The sequence below is a fragment of the Penicillium cosmopolitanum genome (genome assembly GCF_028827165.1).
Source record: "Penicillium cosmopolitanum strain IBT 29677 chromosome Unknown utg000009l:1.0-9042332.0:1.0-9050551.0, whole genome shotgun sequence".
In the NCBI taxonomy this organism is placed as follows: Eukaryota; Fungi; Ascomycota; class Eurotiomycetes; order Eurotiales; family Aspergillaceae; genus Penicillium; species Penicillium cosmopolitanum.
The window spans coordinates 6121454-6142671 of record NW_026622679.1 but is presented as its reverse complement, the minus strand read 5'-3'; the positions used below and the strand labels follow the sequence as shown (position 1 = coordinate 6142671).

The following is a 21218-nucleotide window of genomic DNA, read 5'->3' as shown; positions in this document are numbered from 1 at the left end:
TGGTGACATCAGTGAAACATAAACTCTTCAGGCGCTGGACAATATAAAACAAGTAGATTGTAGTAGGTGCCCAGGTGGTTCCCTCCAAGCACCTTACTAAACCCTACTATAGGAGACAAAGTAAGCCGCACACCTTGTTACTCCAACGTGCTCTAAGATTCTGTTTCTCAAGCAAGCTCGCTCATCTAGCTTATCATATACAACCAATATGAAGTTGTTCACTTGGATCTCGTTGACTGCCCTTCTCGGAGCCACTGGGGCGTGGGAACTCAAGGCCGGAAACCAGAAATGGGACGGCACGGGTCCAACAAAGCCCCCCCTGCCAAATGGTTGTTATCCCGAAAGGCGCGCAGATCAGCTGGCGCGGATCTCATGGGGCCACTACTGTCCAATTCTTCAATACTCAAGGCAGCTGCAGGCAGGTGTATCGCACGGTGGCGGGGCAGGGCGATATCAATGCCTCCAACACTCTATATGGATTCGCGGTGAAGGCATAGTCTCGGGTGAGGATGGATGAAAAGTTGCAGTTTTTGATATATTTCTGTATTTCTATCTCTATGTTCTAGTCAATTCATCCTCATTAGATGAAACCACTCTAATTCTCTGCTCTAACCACCACTGGTTAGTACTGGTAGACTGGCAATGGTAAACTCAGGCGGAACCAATAAACTCGTGGGGGCGATGCGCCAAGGCCACCCAACTTCGCGGAGTCAGTAAGCCTTCTTTCTTCCTGCAGATTGACGGGAAAAAACCCCCCCACTTGCTTTGGGGAAGAAAATATTACCTTGTCCAGAACTGCTTCTCCTTTTTCTCCTATCATTCAGCATTTTTCATAAACGCCCACGGTCCCGTGGATGTCGTGGATCTGCCAGGAATGGAGGACCAGGTAGACCTGGCCACCAAGCCTGAACGCACACCATCCCAATCTCGATCTTCTGCACCAAAAGTTCGACTAAGTTGCGAAGCTTGTCGTCAGCGCAAGGTCAAATGTGACAAATTAAGTCCATGTACCAGCTGTGTACGGCTGGGCTTCGTTTGCGTCCCTGTCGAGAGAGCCCGCTTACCGCGGGGTCGGACAAGAAGGCCACCCGAGCGGGCACAGAACACGGACAAAGAGCTAGCAGACCGAGTAGCCAAGCTAGAACAACTTCTCAGGCGTGTGGCCTCCGAGCGTGATGGTGCCCCAGCCACCGGATCCTCTTCTACCGGGCCTAGCACGGGCGCTGGCGCCGCATCCAGTTCGATCGGGGAGCATGGACTACAGACGAACATCCCGGAGCAGGAGGCCGCCTGGCGCGATCAGCTTTCAGAACCTTCTACTGGGTTTACAATGACTATGCCACATCGGCCTCGTCCGTCGACTTCTTATATGGGTAGCTCGTTCTGGGAAGATATCATGCAGCAGGTAAGCACTCTAATTTATGTCGCGCCTCTTGCGGTGATACAGCTGTGTCTGAGTCTTTGGGTCCCGATTGACTTTGTTTTTCCTTCCGAAGACTTCAGAGCTTCGTGATGTTCTCGACGATCGATTGGAAATAGGAGACGATACTCGACGTCCTTCGAACATGGGGGCTTCTGTTATTGGCTCCGAGAGCTCAGAAAGCACCGGTAATTCACCCCAGTCGTTTCGAGGCATCACTATCACCGCCCAAGCTCGCCGAAGCTTGTGTGAGATTTATATACGAAATGTAGACCCCGTTTTCAAAGTCCTCCATAGGCCCTCGCTCCGGGCCTTCTTACGCGATGACCAGCCATATTTGGATTATGAACTTGATCACCACGCCCCAGTAACACTGGCATACGCTGTCTACTACGCTGCGGTAGTAACGATCGACGACGCACAGTGTCAGTTGTTGTTCGGCCTCGATAAAAGGACCGCGGCAGCTTGCCTCCAAGCGGAAACGGATGCTGCACTACAGAGGTCGGATTTCGTGACGACAAATGAACTGACCGTGTTACAAGCATACCTACTGTCATTGCTTGCTGCCCGTTGTCAGGATCAAAGTCGACGTGTCTGGACAATGTCAGCCATGGCTCTCCGTGTCGGTCAAGCATTGTGTCTTCACATGCGTGATCCGCCATTCCAAGTCAACCCGTTCGAACAAGAGATGCGCCGCCGTTGCTGGTTATGCATTGGACTTCTGGATTTCTCAGCCTCGCTAGATCGAGCCTCGGAACCGATGATGCAATCCGTTTGGTTAGACTCGCACCCGCCTTCCAATATCAACGACGAGAATATCTGGTTCAACATGAATGTTCCAATTCAAGAACCGCCCGAGGGCACGTTCACCGATCTCACTCTGACCTTAATCACAGCGGCAGCACAGTCCGTCGCGAGAATGATTGCCTACACGGACTTCATCGAGCAAGCCGTTGAAGAAATGAGCTCAAGACAGCAAATGCTCCTCAACTTCCAGCACAAAGTCACGAAATTACTCAGCGGATGCCGACCGGAATCATCCCCTTTCCAACTCTACACAAAGCGAACAGCAACCACAATTTACGGCTGGCTCCAGCTAGGGTCTCTCCGACCCATATCTCGAAGTCGCAACTTCATCCCTCCCGCCGTACAAGGCGACGCCCTTCTCAGTCTCGCCGTAGACAACCTCGCCAAGGTCCAAGAATCCTACAGCGATCCAACAACTGCACAGTGGATGTGGTTCGGGGCCCTATGGGTACCATGGCACGGTCTGGCCGTCGCATTAGCCGAGCTATGTGTCTGCAAAGACCCAGAAGCAATGTCCAGACACTGGCCCGTCATAGAACAAGTCTACCACCGCTCAAGCCTCACAATCGCTGACTCACAACACGGCATGCTTTGGAAACCTCTTGAAAAACTAATGCATCAAGCTCGAGCCCACAAGCGTGACATGCTCGGCAGTGCCTCCCCGAGTGAGCCATCTGTTCACCAGACCCCGCCCGTCGCCATGCAACAATCTCTCCAATCGGTCCCCGAAGAAGTCAATGTTCCCCTCGCGCCGTGCTATGATCTAGGGATCCAGCCTGATCTCGCTACTGGTCAGCTCGATCCGGCTGTTAGTATGCCACCGAATATCATGCTGGAGCCTTGGCCGAATGTTTGGGATTCAATGGATTTCAGTTCCAATAACTTGCAGGGCTCGGTGGATAATGTTGCTTGGACGAATTATGAGAACTTCATTGGGGATGTATATGATAGTGTGGATTCTATGTTCTTGTCGCGATGATTTGAATGATATCACAGGTGATGTCCAAGCTCTCCACTCAAGGGTCTGGCAATATTGGTACTAGTGGTGTATTTTGATGATAATATCTAGCTGGCCTCCACTGTAAATGATAATGACGAAGAAATTCTCCATTCAAACTTCTTATTTTCCTTGATTTCCAAAATTGTACATTTTCGTCTTGCTAGACAGAATACCTACGAGTAAGACAAAATACAAAATAAGCTTTGGCCCCCGACAAGTAAAAAGTTGTGTTACTACTAGTAATACAGTTCCGAGTCCCGATCTCCCGGCAAACCGTGCTTAGTGCTTACAAGTCACAACTGACCTCACTTTCCCCCAAGCGCCGCCCCAAAGACCCAGAACCTGCAACCCAGCCAACTTGGAAACCTGATACCACCAAAATGTTATTTGAGAGCTTTTCTAGTCTCAAGGGTCTCAGCCCTTCGCAGTATATCTTCGGTATCCAAGCGATCCCGCTCGTGGCCAGTGGGGTTTTCACCTTATTCTGGCCGTCTGCCGCTGCAGCTCTCCCAAACTCCCCACTCAAGGATATCGGAGATGGCACGATACAAGCAATCAGGTATGGGCTACCAGTCCCGGGGTTCTCCTCCTCCTTTTTAGTCACAGGTTGAGACTTACACCTTGGCCATGTAGCCTTACATCTCTATCGCTGGGATCGTTCTACACGATCGCCTCATACCAAAACAACATCCCAATGATGATCGCTTCTGTTCCTGGTAGACTCCTGGCTGCTTTTGTGTTTTATCGAGCTGGTGGGGGTTGGCGCGACGTTGCTCCTTTCGAGGGTGTTATGGGCCTTCTTACGGCCGTGGGTATTTATTTATATTGGGCCGCAGATCGGTCCGAGTCAGCAAGGGAGGTTAAGGAAGAATGAGCACGACGCGTATGAGTGAATACCCGGGGTGGGGGGTTAATTGATTAACCTTTACTCCGTACTGCTCGCAAGTATTGACAAAGGACCATCTCCTCTCATGTAAATTATTGGGGTAATAATGTTGTTTACTTAGTAGTTACCTTGCTCCTGCTGTTGCTAAAATGTAGTGGCGTTTCACACATGGTGTTGAGGCGACTGACGGGCTTGGAATAGCTCAACATTCCAAACCCTTCCGAAGTGCCAAGGGAGAAAATAACTAAAATGGAAGGGAATAGGCGCTTCGATAAATACCCCTACGAACTTGAACTTGCACGTCTACATGACACGTCCAGAAACTTGAACTAGCTTCGATCTTGGTTGATTACTTGTCCCAAGGTGCACCACTTCCATTCCACTCCCATTGCATATATTCTGCACAGCTTCAAGTTCAATTCTCGCCCACACGCTTACTTCACCATAAGAATGCGCCTCGCCACTATTCTCGCCATTTTTGGCGCCACTTACGCAGTTGCCCTCCTCGAAGATACCGAGCCTAGCGTAGAGAAGATGGGGCATTGTTTAAAAAAATGCGGCTCTGATCTCGACTGTCAAACCTACTGTCTTACCGTGAGCAATTGAAACAATCCATGGATTTCAAGACTCAGGACTATGCTAACAAGGTCGTTAGAATGGGGTAGCGGATACCGTCGACTCCATCTAATTGTCTGCGGCACTGATGAACATGGCGGGATTTTGTTTACTACTACTACTACTACTAGTATACCTCGATGATGAACGCGTATATGGTATGATGGGTGCTATTTTATTGTTCTGAAAATGTATCTTAATTATAAGTATCATGTTAATGGTGTCGGCCTGAGGATTTCAAAAAACTTGGAAAAGTACTTCGAGGCGACATGTACCAGCTTGCTACTTATTATAGTGGCCGCCTTGTCGCAGCACCTTCTTGAAATGGCAAAGGAATTTACCAGGATTGTACAGTTTACCTGTTCACTGACCAAATTAGGCTAAAGTACTCGATCAACTCCATTCTGAGATTTTATCGGACACCCATTCCCGGGGTGGCAATTGGCGCCGCGTGTAGCCGGATTGACCGTCGATCATCATTCAAGTTGAGTATCCGTGCCCGGGATCTATAACAGAGTACTTCAATGCCTTTCGATGAAGGGAGTTATTTCGATTTATCCCGGATCCTAGCAAAGCGAAAGATGAACAATCACTAGCGGTCAATGCCGAGGAGAAAGAAGCCTTCCTTGGCATCATCTATTGGGCGCTATCGGTACGAGCACTTGGAGAAATTGGAGAAAACCACCGACATCGCCAGCTGAGCAATCCCTCTGCATTATTTGCTCCGAAATAAAATGGGGGAATTGTTTTGAGTGGAGACATGGAGACGCGGAGGAGAAAAAAATCGCTCTCCCCATGTCTCATCGTATGTTGGGGGCGGGAGGTGAGACGGCGATACTGGCAAATGAAAGCTCATTGGGTTCTCGTGTGAAAATTGACGAGATTATCATTACCGAGAGCGGGATTCCCTAGGTTCATTCTTGTTGTCATGCCATTTCAAAGGGGATTGGTGGTTGAGTGCCGAGAGTTAGTACAATGACGGGTTTCTGGAAGTCTATCCGAACAGCCTCAACCGTAGATCGTAGTTAGTAATTCCCTCCAAAACCAGGAATGTGTAAAATGTCCTCAAGAGGAAATGTTTTTTGGAGTTTCTCGCGGAGAAGGGGGGGGGACTGGCTTCTGGGGCATTTGATGGGGTACGGGGTGGACTCCATGGGGTGGACTCAGAAAAAAGGTGGGTGGCTTCGACGCGGAGAAGTCAAATGTATTTCTATTACCCCTTCAAAACTCCCCATTACCCCTTCAAAACTCCGGGTGATGTCAAAACACGGGAGGTTAGCGCCCAACGAATGCCTTTTAGGTACAAGAAATAGGGAGATCGCGAAGAATCCCCGGAATCATTCTTTCGCCATCTTCTCTCCACACGCCCTTCCCCGGGAACATCCAAGGATATTGTTCGGAATGCCTCGCGGCCAGACTCGGGCCGTGGACTGGATAGACCTACGCCCTCATGCGCCCATCGACGGTTCGGTGGGGAGCACGAATCATGGGTCAAAGATCCAAATAATCCCCACTCACCTAAAAGGTGGCAAGAGGGGCGACTCCGCCTGGCATAAACAGAATGAGGAGAAGAAGAGGAACAGTAATCAAGCCAAACCCAACGGGCCCTGATGGTTGGAGCGGGCCGAGAAGCAAGAGGAATTTGAGGCGGGATTATTACGTTTCGCCGAACGCTAACTCGGAGAACCCTAAAAAGAAGATAGTGGGTCTACCCATATCCATCCTAGGGCTTGTTCTGTTTCGACTCCAGATGCGGTCATCGCCCACTTTTTTGAACGATGCTGCAATTTCTTTTACATAAAAACCCCGGGGATCTCGCATGGTACAATAAGCCTCGTGTTCCCCAGAGAGTTGACTCTTGAGTGTAACTTCCCCGCCTCATTTGGCCTACTTTCTTTCTCAACTTTTTATCGCTTCTTTCTTGCTCTTTCAACAAGCGGTTCGATCAGACGATCTTCTTTTTCGGGTGGATTCCGAATAGGGTTTCAAGCCACTCCGAGAGCCTGAAAATTTTGGTTGGACGGCGAAATTCCGAGCTTTGCCCGTTCATAAGCCATTGGATTCCTGAGCAAAACTTCTGCACGCGAAGCTTGGCTTCTTGTAACGCACCTTTCGCCTAACAATATCCCGGTCTTCTTCCTTCCCTCCGTCCCTCCCTCCTTGTCCTTTACCTCAATAATGGACTACGACGAGATATCTCACGGTCATCGTGGCCAACCGGAGAATACCACGGCCCCGATTGCTCCCACTGAAGACACTGCCAATCGCGATGAGGAGAAGATGCAGCCCACCGAGGAGTTCGGGGAGAGAGATATCAAGGTCGGATATATGAATGAGGCAGATCGCCATGTCTATGAGAGCGGTATTCAAAAGTTCAGCCGTCTTGGATGGAAGCGACTTACCGTCGTCCTCATTGTCGAGGCTATTGCGCTGGGAAGTTTGTCCATTCCTTCCTCATTCGCCACCCTCGGAATGGTGGCTGGTGTTATTCTTACTGTTGGCCTCGGAATTGTTGCCATCTATACCAGTTATATTATCGGAAAGGTCAAATTGGCGTTCCCTGAGGTTGCTCATTATGCCGATGCGGGTCGGTTGATGGGTGCGCGTCTGGGATGCCCTCGGTTCGGGTTTGAGCTTGTGAACGGGATGCTGGCTATCCAATTGCTCTTCCTTACCGGATCTCACTGTCTTACTGGAACTATCGCCTTCCGAAATATCACGAGTAGCGAAATCTGCTCTGTAATTTTCGGTGTGGTGTCTGCGATTATTCTCCTCCTACTCGCTATCCCTCCTAGTTTCACCGAGATGGCTGTCCTAGGTTATATTGACTTTGCCTCCATTATTCTCGCTATTGGTATCACGATTATCGCTACTGGGATTGAATCGAGTAACGAAGTCGGTGGCCTTGCAGCTGTTGATTGGTCTGCTTGGCCGAAGGAGGGTATCACTTTCTCTGAGGCATTTGTTTCTGTGTCGAACATTGTCTTCGCATACAGCTTTGCGCTCTGTCAATTCTCCTTCATGGACGAAATGCACACACCCCGCGACTATGTGAAGTCAATTTGGGCTCTTGGTCTGATTGAGATTTTTATTTACACCCTTACCGGCGCTCTCATCTACGCCTTTGTTGGCCAGGATGTTGGAAGCCCTGCCCTTCTCTCTGCTGGTAATCTGGTTAGCCGTATTGCTTTCGGTGTTGCTTTGCCTGTTATCTTTATTTCCGGCTCGATCAATACTGTCGTTTTTGGACGTCTTGTCCACGGCCGTATTTTCGCCAACTCTCCCATTCGATTCATCAACACCAAGACCGGCTGGTTGACCTGGTTGGCTGTTATCACTGTTGGAACCATCCTTGCATTCATCATTGCCGAGGTGATTCCCTTCTTCAATGATCTGCTTTCTATCTCTTCGTCGCTATTTATCTCTGGATTTACCTTCTACTTCCCTCCAATGATGTGGTTCTTGCTCCTCAAGGAGGGCAGCTGGCGCGACCCTAAGAACCTCGTCACTAGCATCGTCAACCTTGCCGTCTTCGTGATCGGTATGGTCATTTTGGTTGGAGGAACTTACTCCAGTGTTGATGATATTGTAAGTATACCACCAATGGTCATCAAACTAACGGCCTCTTTCTCTGCTCTCATTTTCAAGGCTAACTCAAATTTTTCAGATCAACAAGTACAATGCCGGCACCGTCCACGGTGTTTTCACCTGCGGTTCCCCAGAATAAATTATGTGTTCTGGATAGATCACTTTGTTATTCACCTTTCAAGCGTGTTGGATGTATGAATGAGCGGCCCGTGATTTTTTTGGGCATGAAGCATAAGCAACTGAGTCATGCAAATCGATCTCAGCGAGCCATGAGCGACGTGCAAGATCTGTTTTACTATAAATCGAGTTACGATAGACATATCCAATAACATTAGACATTTTTAAGAATTGAAACTGCCATTTTAAACCAGATGATGCAAGTATCCCGTTTACTCTCTTCCCAAGTTCTCTCGAATCGACGCCCGCTGAGGTCAAGTTGTTCATTTTGTGAAATAGCAGACCGTATGATATGTATTAAACGCATTTTATTTCATCTTTTTCAAGATACAAAGGCTTGCCAGTATGAAGAAGCTTCTGTGGGTGGGATAGGACAGGCCTGAGCCTGGCATCGACTCAGGGGTATGTACACGAGAGAAGAAGGTACCAAACTAGGTCCCATATCGATTGCGCGAATAGACGATTTTTGACGATTCCTTGCTTGGATAGAAATTCTGATGTCCAAGGTCCCAAGTTTGTCCACCTTCAGGGGTATCTTTCGCGCCTGGATTTTCTCCTTCGTTAACGTCTTGGGATGTGCTGCCCTCGGCTTGATCAGTGTGAATAGAGGTGTCGGCACTTTCCTCTAGTCGTCGATAAGTGCATGTTCGCCCGCGATTACTACACTCTGAGCATGGAATTTCACCGTTGCAGGCTTTTCGGATATTTGCACAACTGTCACACGCGCGTTTATGTTTTCCACCTCGTTGGCTTTCTGGGATCTCTTCGCCCTTCTCTACCCGGGCTTTACATGATTTCCAGTGACGCCGAAGCACATCCCTGGATGACTGTCAGCAACTCCCTTGGCGTAATTTGTCAAATCAAGGTGTTTTCGCAGCTATACCACATACCCTCGACTAAACACAGCCTCGCAGAACTGACATACGTTGCTTCTTTCGGGTTTGTCTAGCGAAGTTAGCCACCATCCACACTCGACATGAGGCATCAGCAGGAACCGATACGTACGAGTCATTAGATGTCGTTTCAGATGGTCCATGCGCCCAAAGACCGATGGGCAGTGGTCACAGTGCCATTGCTTTTCCTGCGGTGAGACGTTCATCCCGGGGCCCGCCAAACTTGCTAAACCGCTTCGAGGAATGACAGGCGAGCCAGAACTTTACGGGGGTCTGTGATTGCGAACTCCGAGCTTCTGATTCGTTCCGAAATCAGAGGTCCGAAGATCCGAAACGGACCTGAAGTTTCTTTAGCGAACGGTGGGTTTCGCGACGTGTTCTGGAAGGCCTGTCCAGCAAGCCTCGCGCCCGGCAGATTCCAGAACAACCGTTTCTGCTCTGTTGCGAGTCAGAAGGGATGAAAGAGATGCCTGGGTATTCTATCTACCTGAGACCAGAATCAAATACTAGTACCGAGTGAGGAGGCTGGGGCTGGGTGAGAAACTCGGATGTCGCAGGTCAGTTTGGGGGGGGGGTCCGTCGCGATTCCCCCGCTTCGCCCAGCCAAACAGCGTCGCGAACAAACGAGCGTTTCCTCCGACGGATTCGGCGGATAGGAGATCGTCAAGTGGGAAAGGTTTGGGCTTCACCCCCATTTAAGGAGAAAGATGTCTTCGTTACCTTCTTTTTCGATTCACTTCCGATAGATATACCAACTTGACCTTGAAATTTATTCAAATCCATCTTCCATCACCTAGGACTACACCAACAACCGTGACCCAGATACATCTAACATGCCTACTTTGACCGGGGAGGCAAATACTGCTGTGGCGAGTAGCTCCAAAGATGTCGAGAAGCACTGGAATAATTGGCCAAACGAAAAGGGTGTATGTTGCCACTTCGCCATGTTAGAACCAAACAACAAGCCTAACACATGACATGACGATCAGTTTGACCCCGAATATGAACAACCTACCCCAGTAGAACTTCAAGTCACAGGCCAGATTCCTGCATATGCCGCCGGAACCCTGTACCGTACAGGTCCGGGTAAAAGCCAGGTTCAAACGGATGAAGGCCATCTCTTGCAGGTTTCGCATTGGTTTGATGGCTTCAGTCAAACCCACCGATTCCAAATTATCGCGCCCGATGATTCCGAATCCTCACTTCGGGTCCTTTATAACTCTCGATTTTCGACAGATCAGCTTCTTGAATACGTTCGGAAGACAGGGTCCAGGGATTCACGCCATTCATTTGGCCAAAAACGAGATCCATGTAAGGCTTTGTATGGCAAAGTCCAAAGTGAATTCGTTCCTGTCGAAGGCCCGTCGATGTCAAATGTTGGCGTTACCCTCTCGGTCAATATGCCAGGTCTCGATACTCAGGGTGAAGAATCTCTCGATCGCTGGTCCGGTTCCAAGGGAATTCGAAACTTATACGCGAAGACCGATTACAACGAGTTCAAGAAGCTAGACCCAGAAACACTGGAACCAATTGGTCGAGCTTCCCAGAAGGACTTTCATCCTGAGTTGACTGGGCCAGTAGTAGCATCACATCCGCGCTCTGATCCAACGACGGGGGATGTGTTCAATTTCAACCTTGACATCGGGGCGTCTTCTACATACCGCATTTTCCAAGTTTCAGCAAGCACGGGGAAGACCACCATCCTCGCGACGTTTCCAGGAGTTCCAGCATACATCCATTCCCTTCTCATCACTGAAGACTTTGTGCTTCTTTGCGTTTGGAATTCTCATGTCAATCCCCTAAAGGCCGGCAATGGAGTCTTCAAGGATGCCATCATGCCTACCGACCCTACAAAGCCCGCTACATGGTATGTGATTGATCGTAAGCATGGCCAAGGCCTAGTCGCAACATATGAGAGCCCTGCTTTCTTCTGTTTCCACACGATCAATGCCTGGCAAGAGCCTTCTCCGGAGGATCCATCCAAAATAGATATCGTTGCGGAACTTGTCAGAATGGACTCTTCTGCGGTAATCGATCTCCTCAGCTACGAATTCATCAAGTCTTCGCTCTCGACAGCCAAGGAACATATCGCGAACAGAGGCGATAATATGCGCTCCACAGTCACGCGTTTCCGTCTTCCAACCCTTCCATCAACGCCAACGCCCGAGCCTCAGAAAGCTAGCATTGAATGGTCCGCATGCATGAGGCTCTCCCCCGAGTTGCCGACAATGAACCCTAGCTTCGGCACTAAGAAACATCGATATGTTTACGCTACCACTTCTCGTGGAGAGGCTACTCTTACTGATGGGCTCATGAAGTTCGACTGTGATAATCAAGAATCTTGGTTGTGGGCGCGCCATGGCCATTCCCCTGGAGAACCGATCTTTGTCGCTAATCCAAAAGGCACAAAAGAAGATGACGGCGTACTTCTAAGCGTGGTGCTTGATGGTATGCGAGGCACGAGCTATCTGCTTTGCCTCGATGCTCAAAATTTGAACGAGCTGGGCCGGGCGCATGTAAATGGGGGCGATTGGATTTGGATTTCATGGACAACATGTTCCCAGTGTTGGTCTACCTACTGGTGATTACTAGGCGGGCTAGGAGCGATTGTCATTCCACGGTATCAGCTCAACGTAGATATCCTCTTCTAAAATTAAAAATAAAAAACATCACTCAATTTCGTGTTTTTCGGCATATATTCGACAAGTTTTCCTCTCGTTATCATGAATTTCCAGAGCCAATGTCCCGTTCCCCGACACATACCAGCCGACGGAGTTTTCTCCGATATTTTGCCAAGTTCCTTGGGCATAGAAGTCAGACCGCTGATAGCCTGTATAATATTCCTTGAATAATTCCATCACTTTTTGGTTCGCTGAGTCTAGGGTGCTTAATACACCCTCAATGATGAATTCTGATTCGGCGTTACTCAGCATGCTTTCATGAGCAAGCACAAAGACGCATGGCTCTTCGGTGGCACTTTCCCCGGCAGCTTCTTCGTGGGCGTGTTGAACTGCTTCAATCAAGTCGGATGGAAACTCAGGTAGGCTTGAGTTTGCGTATTGGCTCATTTCGAATCTGGATGTTTTGGTAGATTGGTTTTATCAAGGCAGATGAATGATCAGTATTTTGACATGATTAATATCGAGATGAAAGGTATCACCACGCAAATGAGACATATTGAGTCAAAAACAAATAATGACGTTAAAACTCATGTCTGCTACTATCTTTCATGTGTAGGCCCTTGGTTTACCATTCTAGTACCCAGGTGGTTCCTCGGTATGAGCTCTCTAGACCCGGCGTTTTCAAACTTTAAGGAAACATGATTGACCACTTGGTACAACAATTTCGGTATTGATGGCCGTCACGCTGGGACTGCCCGAGACTGTGCTCTCACACATGGTCTTATCACCAGTGATTAAACCTCCGATGGAATGCGATGCATTGCTGCCATCCAAGAGGGCGAGCGGCAGCAAGAAGCCGCTACTGCGAGAGAAATTCATCCTCACTAACCACTGATAGCTCAATAAAGGTTGGCACGAGGAAAAATAGTGTCTAGATTGAATCAAGTTTATATCCCTGCTCTCTTTAGTCTCGGGTACTAGCGAATTTCAACCTTCCGGCGGCATATAACGGGGCCGTAACGGGGGCTATTGATTGTGAGCTTCACTAGTATGACGCGCTTTGCATTTTGCCCGCCCCGTGGCATTTCAGCCTTCCAATCTTATTTTCAGGTGATAGCACCATGGGGCTGGCTCCAGGGGCAATGAAAAACGATAATCTGGCTATTATTAGTGTAATGATGTGCCCGGATCATTTTCTAGCTATGCGCATTTCAATTTAAATTCTTCGGATCACGCCGTCTTTATTCGATGACCAAGGGTCAAACTCATCACCACCGTCAACTCTGTAGATGGAAGCCTGAGAAACCGTGAAGCTTTCCCTACTACCATCACTCGGGTTCTCGCCCGAGACTTCGCTCTGCTTGTCTATCTGGAGCACGTAATTGTACATATTTTGATCCTGGTTGGCCTGATTCAGCACGAGCGTCACTTGGTTTGTGGTCGGATCAATCTCTAAGCCAATTTCTGTCTCCTGGGGGGGATCGCCTATCCAGTATCTAGCAGCCACATCGTCAAAACTGCCTTTTTTTCATCTCCCATGACGAAGATTTATCTGCATCTTTCAACCCGAATATTCTCGGCGTAGGTTGAAGCTGGAAAAGGAGCTGCGGAGGGCTGACTTCTAGAAGGCCAAGCTCTGAATTGACCGGCTTCCCGGGCATATCTGGTTCTTTTTCTTTCTTTTCCTTCGGGATTGCAGCGTAAAGAGCGTCTATGACATCCGGGATGTGGCTCTGGTTTTGAGTTTGGTGTGCAAAGAAAAGAACAAGGCGAGGCCGAGATTCGGTACCTTTCTCTCTAAGACCCTTGATGATATTGGTGAGAGCCAAGGTATTATTTGACACTTGTGTTGACGATTGGCATGTTGCTTCGAACGAGACGGGCCTAATATTCCGATGGTGTTCAGGTTTGCCGTGGAATTCCGTGACGGGAGGTACAAATAATGAGACAGCACGCAGAATGTCACGTGTTATGGAATCTGACTGTGAATGTGTTCCTAATAGCGGATTAGTCTCTGGGATGGGAGGCTGGAATATGAGTGCCCATAGTAGATGGAAATGTAGCTCGAGGTTTGGCTAAAACCGAAAAGTTGGGTTAGACTTCATGTTATACTTCTGGATTGAGGAGAGTCTTACCAGAATGTCTGAGACTCGAGAAAAGAAATTCCGGCACTAAGAAACCACCCGACAGTTGAATTGCTTGGCGAGTATATTCACAAGCTGATCTTGTTGGGGTGTCGGTTCCTCGAGAGTGCCGTAATGGAAGTGTTGCCGACTCCACGTTGGTTCATGTAGTTTGACCCTAGTTAGCATCCTCATCAGAATAGCAAGATGGTCTATGTGTAGCTGATAGCGATAGCTAGCACGTTTGTCGTCGAGAAGACGCTGTGCTGGTGGAGCTAGTTCTTCAGGGCCTGGAATTCCCTTGACATCATTGGGCTCAATCATGGCTACACCATCCATCATGCCGTCCTTAATAAGCGAAGCGGAGATGAAGCCGTTTGGTTTGAATCAGGGATATCAGAACTCAATTGACTGATGCTTCGCAAGATCCGGTCGACATTGTGTCTGCATGTACAGGGCCTGCCATGCACATAGACCCGGTGGGTTTTTGACCACATTTTACCAGACCTAGATCCCAGGGTTTCTGTGATTTTATAGGCAAGGAGTATCAAGGCACGTTCAAATTCGGGCCTTCCTAATCTTTCGGGATCCGCATTGCCATGATGTGGGAATGGGTGCCAGGCATAAAAATAGAAACACGACCACAGAACATCAACAGCTGCGGCCGGGATACTTGTTCCCGGGAATTTGGCTAGAAAGATATGATTTCGAAAGCTTTCTTTTGTTCAGTCTGAGCCATCACCTCCTTAATGATATCCGGGTACTAGTTCTTTAATGTCAGCAAGTGTCTCTTACATGGCTGCTCCTGGGGCGAATTTTGAACGCTATATGCATCGAATATGGCCTGATATGTTTGCTCCTGAGTTCTATGCTCAATCAGATAGTTGTGTAGGTTATGAAGAACGGTTTCTAAGGATAGTTGTCAGCTTTGTTCAATGAGCTGATTGGCAGCTGTTGAGGGATCAACCAGGCGTGACAGTTTGTCGATATTCTGCAAGTGCCCTCTCCTGAGGGTCTTCTATACTCAGACAGCACCCCATGGTTGGCTTTTGAGATGCGGAGGTGATAGGTGAGGGTAGCAGGCAGCACAGGGGGCAATCAACAGCTCACCGTCACGGGGGTAACTTGAATAATTAGCCTTCAAGTGCCAGTTCCAGTGGTAAGTTGGGGGGCGGGGCCGTGTCGTCAGAGCTTGAATCCTTGTGTGTCTACCTAACTACTAATAGGTAATGTTCAATTTGGCGTTCATTCCAAGGTTCTGCTCCCCACACTTCGGCCCCAGGCTTCTACTTCCTAGGTACTAACTAGTGCTACCCTTCTTTCTCCAACCATCAACTGCTAGTTAGTACTACTAACTAGTAGTAGCACTACTAGTAGTTGGTTATCATAGAACGTGAATTCCAAGGTTATTATTTTTTGTTAGGAACCTTTGGAAACAGCGACCAAGCATTTCCCCGATGCCGGTGTATATGTGGTCAACCTTGGAAGACCCCGTGCCTCAGGGTGGCTAAAGTAAATGTTTTTTAAATCTCCCAGTCCTCCCTATCAGTAAATGATCATTAACATTCATGGATTGCAACTGAAAGAAGGCATAATCGGAGTAAGCCTCCCTGCCGAGGCTTTAAATCAAGGATTACCAGAACTGAAATATCCAACGGGAGAAAAAAAAATTCAACTAGATTGTTGGGCTCTATGCGCCCAGTTACTCTGCCCCTACTCCATCCCTATGGTACACGAATCATCAGTGAGACGTAAAACACAAACAAAGCAGGCAACACCGAGAAAGGAAGTGCATTACAAGCAAAGGACAGAATGCAGACTCTATCTTCCTCGACCAGACGCCAAAACATTTAGAAACGGAAAATCGAAAAACCGCCGACCCCGGATCCCGCAGGAAATAACTCCGCTATACTTTTCGCGTATAAGACCACGCTTGGCCTATCATTGCAGCCAAGAGGTGTCGTTGAAGAAAATATGAAACCACCAGGGAGAACATCAGTCGGAAATTGCCCTGGTGAGATAGCCCCAAAAGGACAGGCTTGGGGGAAAGGGTATTAGTCGTACAAAAGACGGAAAATTGTGCTCCAGGCGTAAAAAGAATTTCAGAGCATGAAGAGGAAACAGATGATAGAGTAGGAGAAGATCAATAGTCAACTTCCTTTTCCATAACCATAATCAACTCAGTCAACTCCTTGCGTAGTGCACGGTTGCGGTCCCAGACCTCCACGATCTTGGCACGTTGGCTCACAAAGCAAGCCTTCTTCCACGAGACATTCCCATACTTCATAGCTTCTCGGTTAGGAAGGCCGCGAGCAATGTTGCGCAACACCAAGGCTGCCTTGTATGCAACTCCAATCGGCTCGTGCTTCTCGTTGATCGGGGTATCCATATAGTACCACTTGCGGACTATTCGCTCCTGGAGAATAGGACGCTTGGTGCTTGGAGGTTCCGCATCAGCAGGTCTATCCTCAGGTAGATGAGAGATAATGTGACCAGCAACCAAGGAAGTATTGGCACTAGGCCCAGAGACTCGGAATCGTGTGCAGTTATCCCATTGACAACCATGGATGGGGGTTTCAGCAGCTTCCATTTTGAACTTCCCGGGTGTTTCCGTAGGTTGCAGCTTCATGTGCTCGCCAAAGATGTGGTTTCGTAGATCGGCGGGGAGACAAATGCGCGTTGGCACATCTTCGATGGCTTTGAGTTATCTGCCCACCTGCAGTAGAGATATGGGAAACCGTCGAACGTATACGCGGTTTCCAATGGCCGAATACCCTTGATAATAAATTTGGTGTTGGTCCCGGGGCCATTGATGACTTGAGCCTGTGCATTCGTAAAGGTGTTGCTGACATTCTTAATGAATTCAGCTGCGGGAAGAACACCGCTACCTGGAAGTTGAGGATTGGCGAATCGAGTTTGGTAGGCCTGCCAGAGAGCAATTTGAGTAATTTCGCACTCAGCATCCTCGACAAAGCAGCAACGGAGCCACTGTGAGCTCCGCTCTGGTTCTGGTAGCTCCATCAGCTTCTCCAAAAGCTCGTGTGGAACGCGAGGGATATCTGATGGCGGAGGCGCAACCTTCTCTTCTTGCAGAACGGTCTCCTTCTTTGTCGGTCGCGCTTCATACGTGAGCAGTGCGACCATACGAGGGACAAGAATAGTGGGGAAATTGATCACGTCCATCAGGGTTTCGACGTTGTCGGGGCTTAGTGTGTATTGGTACCAGAAATCCAATGCACCGCTCAGGATATCTCTGTCAAGATCCAAGAGGGTGTGATAGTACATCTGTTGGAGAGTGGGTTTGGACATGTGATCGATGGCCCGGTTGACATCTCCATCCTCTAGCTCTGTGGAAAAGTGAGTCAATGCCCAAAGAGCCCGAATGATGTGCGCCCGGTCTGGTGAATCCAAGAAGCCAACGAGAGAAACCCAAAGAGGGTCTTGAGCGTCTGTCCGCATGTATTTTGTCACCTCTTCGGCGATATCGAGCGCATCATTCTTGATTTCAGTAAATCGAGGCTGATTTGGTAAATTCATGAGAATGACCAGAAAGTCTCGTAAAAGGCCACTGGCATACCGAGAGACGTAGAATGCATTCTCTGCGAGTAGAACCATATTGCGCAACACTAAAGTTGCCTCTCTCACATTCCGAATCAAGTGGTTGGACTCGGAGGTCTCCAGCGTATCGGACGGCAGAGTGATCGGGATTTGTTGGATCTTGTCAAGAACAGTTCGCGTTCCATGCAACGAGTTGAGAACATTGACTCGGTCGGACGGTTTGAGAGGGTCATATTCAAATTCCCATTTGACACCTGTGCAAAGAAATGTGACGTCTAACGCCTTCTGCATGAGAGTTTCCGCCAGCAGTGGAAATCCCTCAAATTTAAATTTGTCCCATCTTTGGTTGGATATCTGGACCAGATGATATAGCGCAAAGTCGACCTCATCTTGAATACCAGACTGTAGGCCGTAGTGAGCGCGCTTGTAAATGTGATCGGCTAGAAATCAATGTTGGTCAGTGGCAATGAATGCCATGGGTAGAATAAGAGAGAGGACTCACTTCGGGGCACTTCGAGGTATCGGAGGGGGAAGTATGGATCATAGAAATCAGGGGCCTTGGCTGCTTTACTCCGGGTATCATAAAGGCTGGCAAAGTGCCCCGGTCGGTTACCTGGGGTGGGAACTTCCCGGACAGACATCGGCATTTGCGCCTGGCCTTTCCCTTCCCAGCTATCAACTGCGAAGTGTGCACTCTGCGGGTTCGCTGCGGGATTCATGGTCATATGGGGAGACATTTGGGGCTGGGGAGATGTAAAGCTGTGGTGATGCGAACGGCGGGTCGGCGCTGTGTCGGGAATGAAAGGTTGATTGACCTTGGGGGCCTGGCGCAAGCCCTCTGTATCATGTTAGCATATTTCAGTAGGAGGTGGTGATAGGGGTTCTTACGTCGCAGGGATGTTCTTTGGGGTGTGGTAGCAGACATCTTGAGGCTCTGCGGACGCGACAGCTAGACACAGTCGGTATGCAGTCACAGTGTGCAGAAGGGTTGCGATGTTTGCCCTTCCTAAACCCTTTGGCTAATGTCAGGTCGAAGCGAATATCAGGCAGACCGAATCCTCTTCAGATACCGGGATACAGTCGTGGGAACAGCACCGGTAGCTGATCGACGCCCTTGGGGTTGATCTAGGATGCGAATCGAACAACCAGAAAATCAAATCGTAGGGGGAGGATTCGCGATTTCAATGTTTTCGGGAAGGTAAATACGGCGCAGGTCAAGGAGAATAGATCGATTCGTCATGCGTAGAATCGTTGGATGACCTTGATAGGGACAGTGCGCAGGCGCGTTCGATACGAAGGCTCAAAGGAAGCGCAGGCGAAGATGAAGAGCTAGTTGCTGACCAGGCGAAGTTGAGGGGTAATGAAAAGATGGGCGAGGTGGGTAGCACCAGGCGACAGGAGTGAAAGGGTGGATAATTGTCAATTCCTTATACGCGGGCCCTCGAGGGCTGAAGGAGCTGTGGCTTTGCGATCAACCAAACTGATCCTACGATCAGCCAAAGTCCGCGCATTTCGCCAGGCGCGTTGGTCGGAAGTTGGTTGTTCCGGCTCCGGGGAGTCTCCCCTTTTGGGACTAGTGTTGATGCCTGAGAATATAGGTGGCATACACTGTAACTATACTAGAGTCCCATCACCTCTACACTCTATCTACTGATTCACTCTCCAATTCAACACAGCCTCGAAGAATCACCACCATGCAGCAGTCCAAATTTCGACAAGAATACTCTTCAGGGACTCGTCTATCGCTGGCCAAATTCTCATACACTACAACCCCGATCGACCACCCCGGTCCTCTATCCTGGAGTCATCTCAATGGTAATGGGGATCTTGTCTGTATCTTCGATAAATTTGCAGCCACCGGATCCGCATCGTCGAAACTTATTATGAAAGTGATCCGAAATGATTCTGTTCTGGTATTGTCAACTCCCCTCCTTTCGAATCAATTAAAATCATTCGCGATGAAGGCTGATTGCGAGTCGAACACAAATAGGAACAGATTGACATCGCACGCCTCGTACAATCCAACGCGTCACAGAATGGATCTGTATCAAAATCTCCATTCGCCGTTGTGATAAAATCGCCTTGCCTGGCTGTGAAATACCCACAAAACGGATCGGTACGCAGAAGACAAGAACTCAATGAACGAAGGCAACGGCTGACCAAAAGATATCCCGAAGCAGATTCGCCGCTTCCAACTCAAGTTTCTCGCAGATCGGGATTTTTATACAGCACTTTCACTCCTCTGCGAAATTAACTGTCCTATTACTGAGGGTAACGCAACAGCAGTGCAGCAGCCCCCGCGACGGCTACCGTCCTCATCCTCATGGGCATCATTTCAGGCGCCGACTATCATATGGAAAAATGGAAACACAGCAATGACTCCAGAAAGCAATGCTACCGGTCCCTTTCATGAAATGGCCCAGGGGCCAGCAGGTATGACCCATTCACCCGGCTCTATGCCTGTTATCCTTCCTTATGTTGACGCTCGTAGTACCCTACCCCCCCATCGCCTTCTCCCTACACCACCCCAGGCACTATGTTGCCCACTGACCAAGAATTGGGACCAACAAGACCCATGCTACATATACCATCCATTGAGCAAAGCGCCGGGCTGGTGCAACAGGCAGCGTATACCGAGACGAGCTCACGACCTACTACAACACAAGGATATCATGACATCCAGAAGTTGAACCAAGTCCTCCCTCCAAAGAGAGACTTACCCTTCCTCAAACCCGGTACAAAGAGAAAGCGAACAGAATCCACAAATGAACCGGCTGCAGAAAAGCCGAAATCTTCGAGGGTCAGCCAACTCGCGAATCAGGCCAACCGCAATACCCTTGAGCGCAGTGATACTATTATGTCGGATGCCTCGTCCCAATCACTTGTACCAACACAGCCATACCCAGAACCGATGGAACCAGTAAGCACACAGCCCTACTCTCAAAGAGACAAGGAGAACCAGGTTCAATCCCAGAGGCCAACCGAGCGAATTGCCACAACTGTCTACACGGCGGTATCTCGGAATAGTACTTCGAACAATATCCAAGTTAGACGATCGCAATCACCGACGCAGCATGCGGTTCCGATTTCCATCGAAAAGCAACTTTCGGCCTATCTCTCTTCTCCAAATCCAGAACGTGTGGAGTTTCTGGAAAACTGGATGTGCGAGCTCATTAATGACGACAGCTTCATGACTTTGTGCCAGGATGTCGAAGCGACGTGGAGACGTTTTGCTTTTGGCATCAAGAAGTAGGGAGTGATTTCTTCATTTCCTTTTCTTTTCGCCCTTCTCGTTTCGGATGACACGGCTCATGTGTTGCAATTTCACCATCCCATTAGTTGCTGATATATTTAATTTTCAGGCGTGTGTTGTGATCCTTCAGCCCGAATTATGCCACAGTTTCCCGCAATCCATGATGCCTGATTGATATAGCATTAGCAGCATTATACTAATCCAGTTGACTACTAAATGTTCAGGTTTATTGACAAGGTTGAAGTCCTACTCCAGACTACCTAGGTACTATTAACAA

The 21218-nt window shown here is 48.9% G+C and overlaps 8 protein-coding genes across 8 annotated transcripts; 5 read left to right on the top strand and 3 right to left on the bottom strand.

Annotated features, from left to right (window-relative positions):
* Nucleotides 1-208: 208 nt before the first annotated feature.
* Nucleotides 209-3206, top strand: N7509_010366 (uncharacterized protein; the record flags this gene model as incomplete). The annotated part of the gene is made up of 3 exons (XM_056635003.1): nt 209-503; nt 825-1405; nt 1497-3206. 3 exons carry the CDS (start codon nt 209-211, stop codon nt 3204-3206), a joined length of 2586 nt encoding a protein of 861 aa, XP_056485623.1.
* Nucleotides 3207-3607: 401 nt separating this feature from the next.
* Nucleotides 3608-4101, top strand: N7509_010365 (uncharacterized protein; the record flags this gene model as incomplete). Its single annotated transcript, XM_056635002.1, has 2 exons — nt 3608-3786; nt 3834-4101. The coding sequence occupies 2 exons, from the start codon at nt 3608-3610 to the stop codon at nt 4099-4101; spliced, it is 447 nt and encodes a 148-aa protein (XP_056485622.1).
* A 2805-nt stretch (nt 4102-6906) lies between these two features.
* N7509_010364 (uncharacterized protein) lies at nt 6907-8455 on the top strand (the record flags this gene model as incomplete). The annotated part of the gene is made up of 2 exons (XM_056635001.1): nt 6907-8316; nt 8396-8455. The coding sequence occupies 2 exons, from the start codon at nt 6907-6909 to the stop codon at nt 8453-8455; spliced, it is 1470 nt and encodes a 489-aa protein (XP_056485621.1).
* Nucleotides 8456-10219: 1764 nt separating this feature from the next.
* N7509_010363 (carotenoid oxygenase family protein) lies at nt 10220-11971 on the top strand (the record flags this gene model as incomplete). Its single annotated transcript, XM_056635000.1, has 2 exons — nt 10220-10312; nt 10376-11971. 2 exons carry the CDS (start codon nt 10220-10222, stop codon nt 11969-11971), a joined length of 1689 nt encoding a protein of 562 aa, XP_056485620.1.
* Nucleotides 11972-12055: 84 nt separating this feature from the next.
* Nucleotides 12056-12454, bottom strand: N7509_010362 (uncharacterized protein; the record flags this gene model as incomplete). Its single annotated transcript, XM_056634999.1, has 1 exon — nt 12056-12454. The coding sequence occupies one exon, from the start codon at nt 12452-12454 to the stop codon at nt 12056-12058; it is 399 nt and encodes a 132-aa protein (XP_056485619.1).
* Nucleotides 12455-14178: 1724 nt separating this feature from the next.
* N7509_010361 (uncharacterized protein) lies at nt 14179-14469 on the bottom strand (the record flags this gene model as incomplete). The annotated part of the gene is made up of 1 exon (XM_056634998.1): nt 14179-14469. One exon carries the CDS (start codon nt 14467-14469, stop codon nt 14179-14181), a length of 291 nt encoding a protein of 96 aa, XP_056485618.1.
* A 1804-nt stretch (nt 14470-16273) lies between these two features.
* Nucleotides 16274-18613, bottom strand: N7509_010360 (putative chromatin remodeling complex subunit (Rsc9); the record flags this gene model as incomplete). The annotated part of the gene is made up of 4 exons (XM_056634997.1): nt 16274-16818; nt 16869-18128; nt 18191-18526; nt 18577-18613. The coding sequence occupies 4 exons, from the start codon at nt 18611-18613 to the stop codon at nt 16274-16276; spliced, it is 2178 nt and encodes a 725-aa protein (XP_056485617.1).
* A 769-nt stretch (nt 18614-19382) lies between these two features.
* Nucleotides 19383-20941, top strand: N7509_010359 (uncharacterized protein; the record flags this gene model as incomplete). The annotated part of the gene is made up of 4 exons (XM_056634996.1): nt 19383-19601; nt 19679-19804; nt 19869-20121; nt 20220-20941. 4 exons carry the CDS (start codon nt 19383-19385, stop codon nt 20939-20941), a joined length of 1320 nt encoding a protein of 439 aa, XP_056485616.1.
* Between the last annotated feature and the right edge of the window lie 277 nt (nt 20942-21218).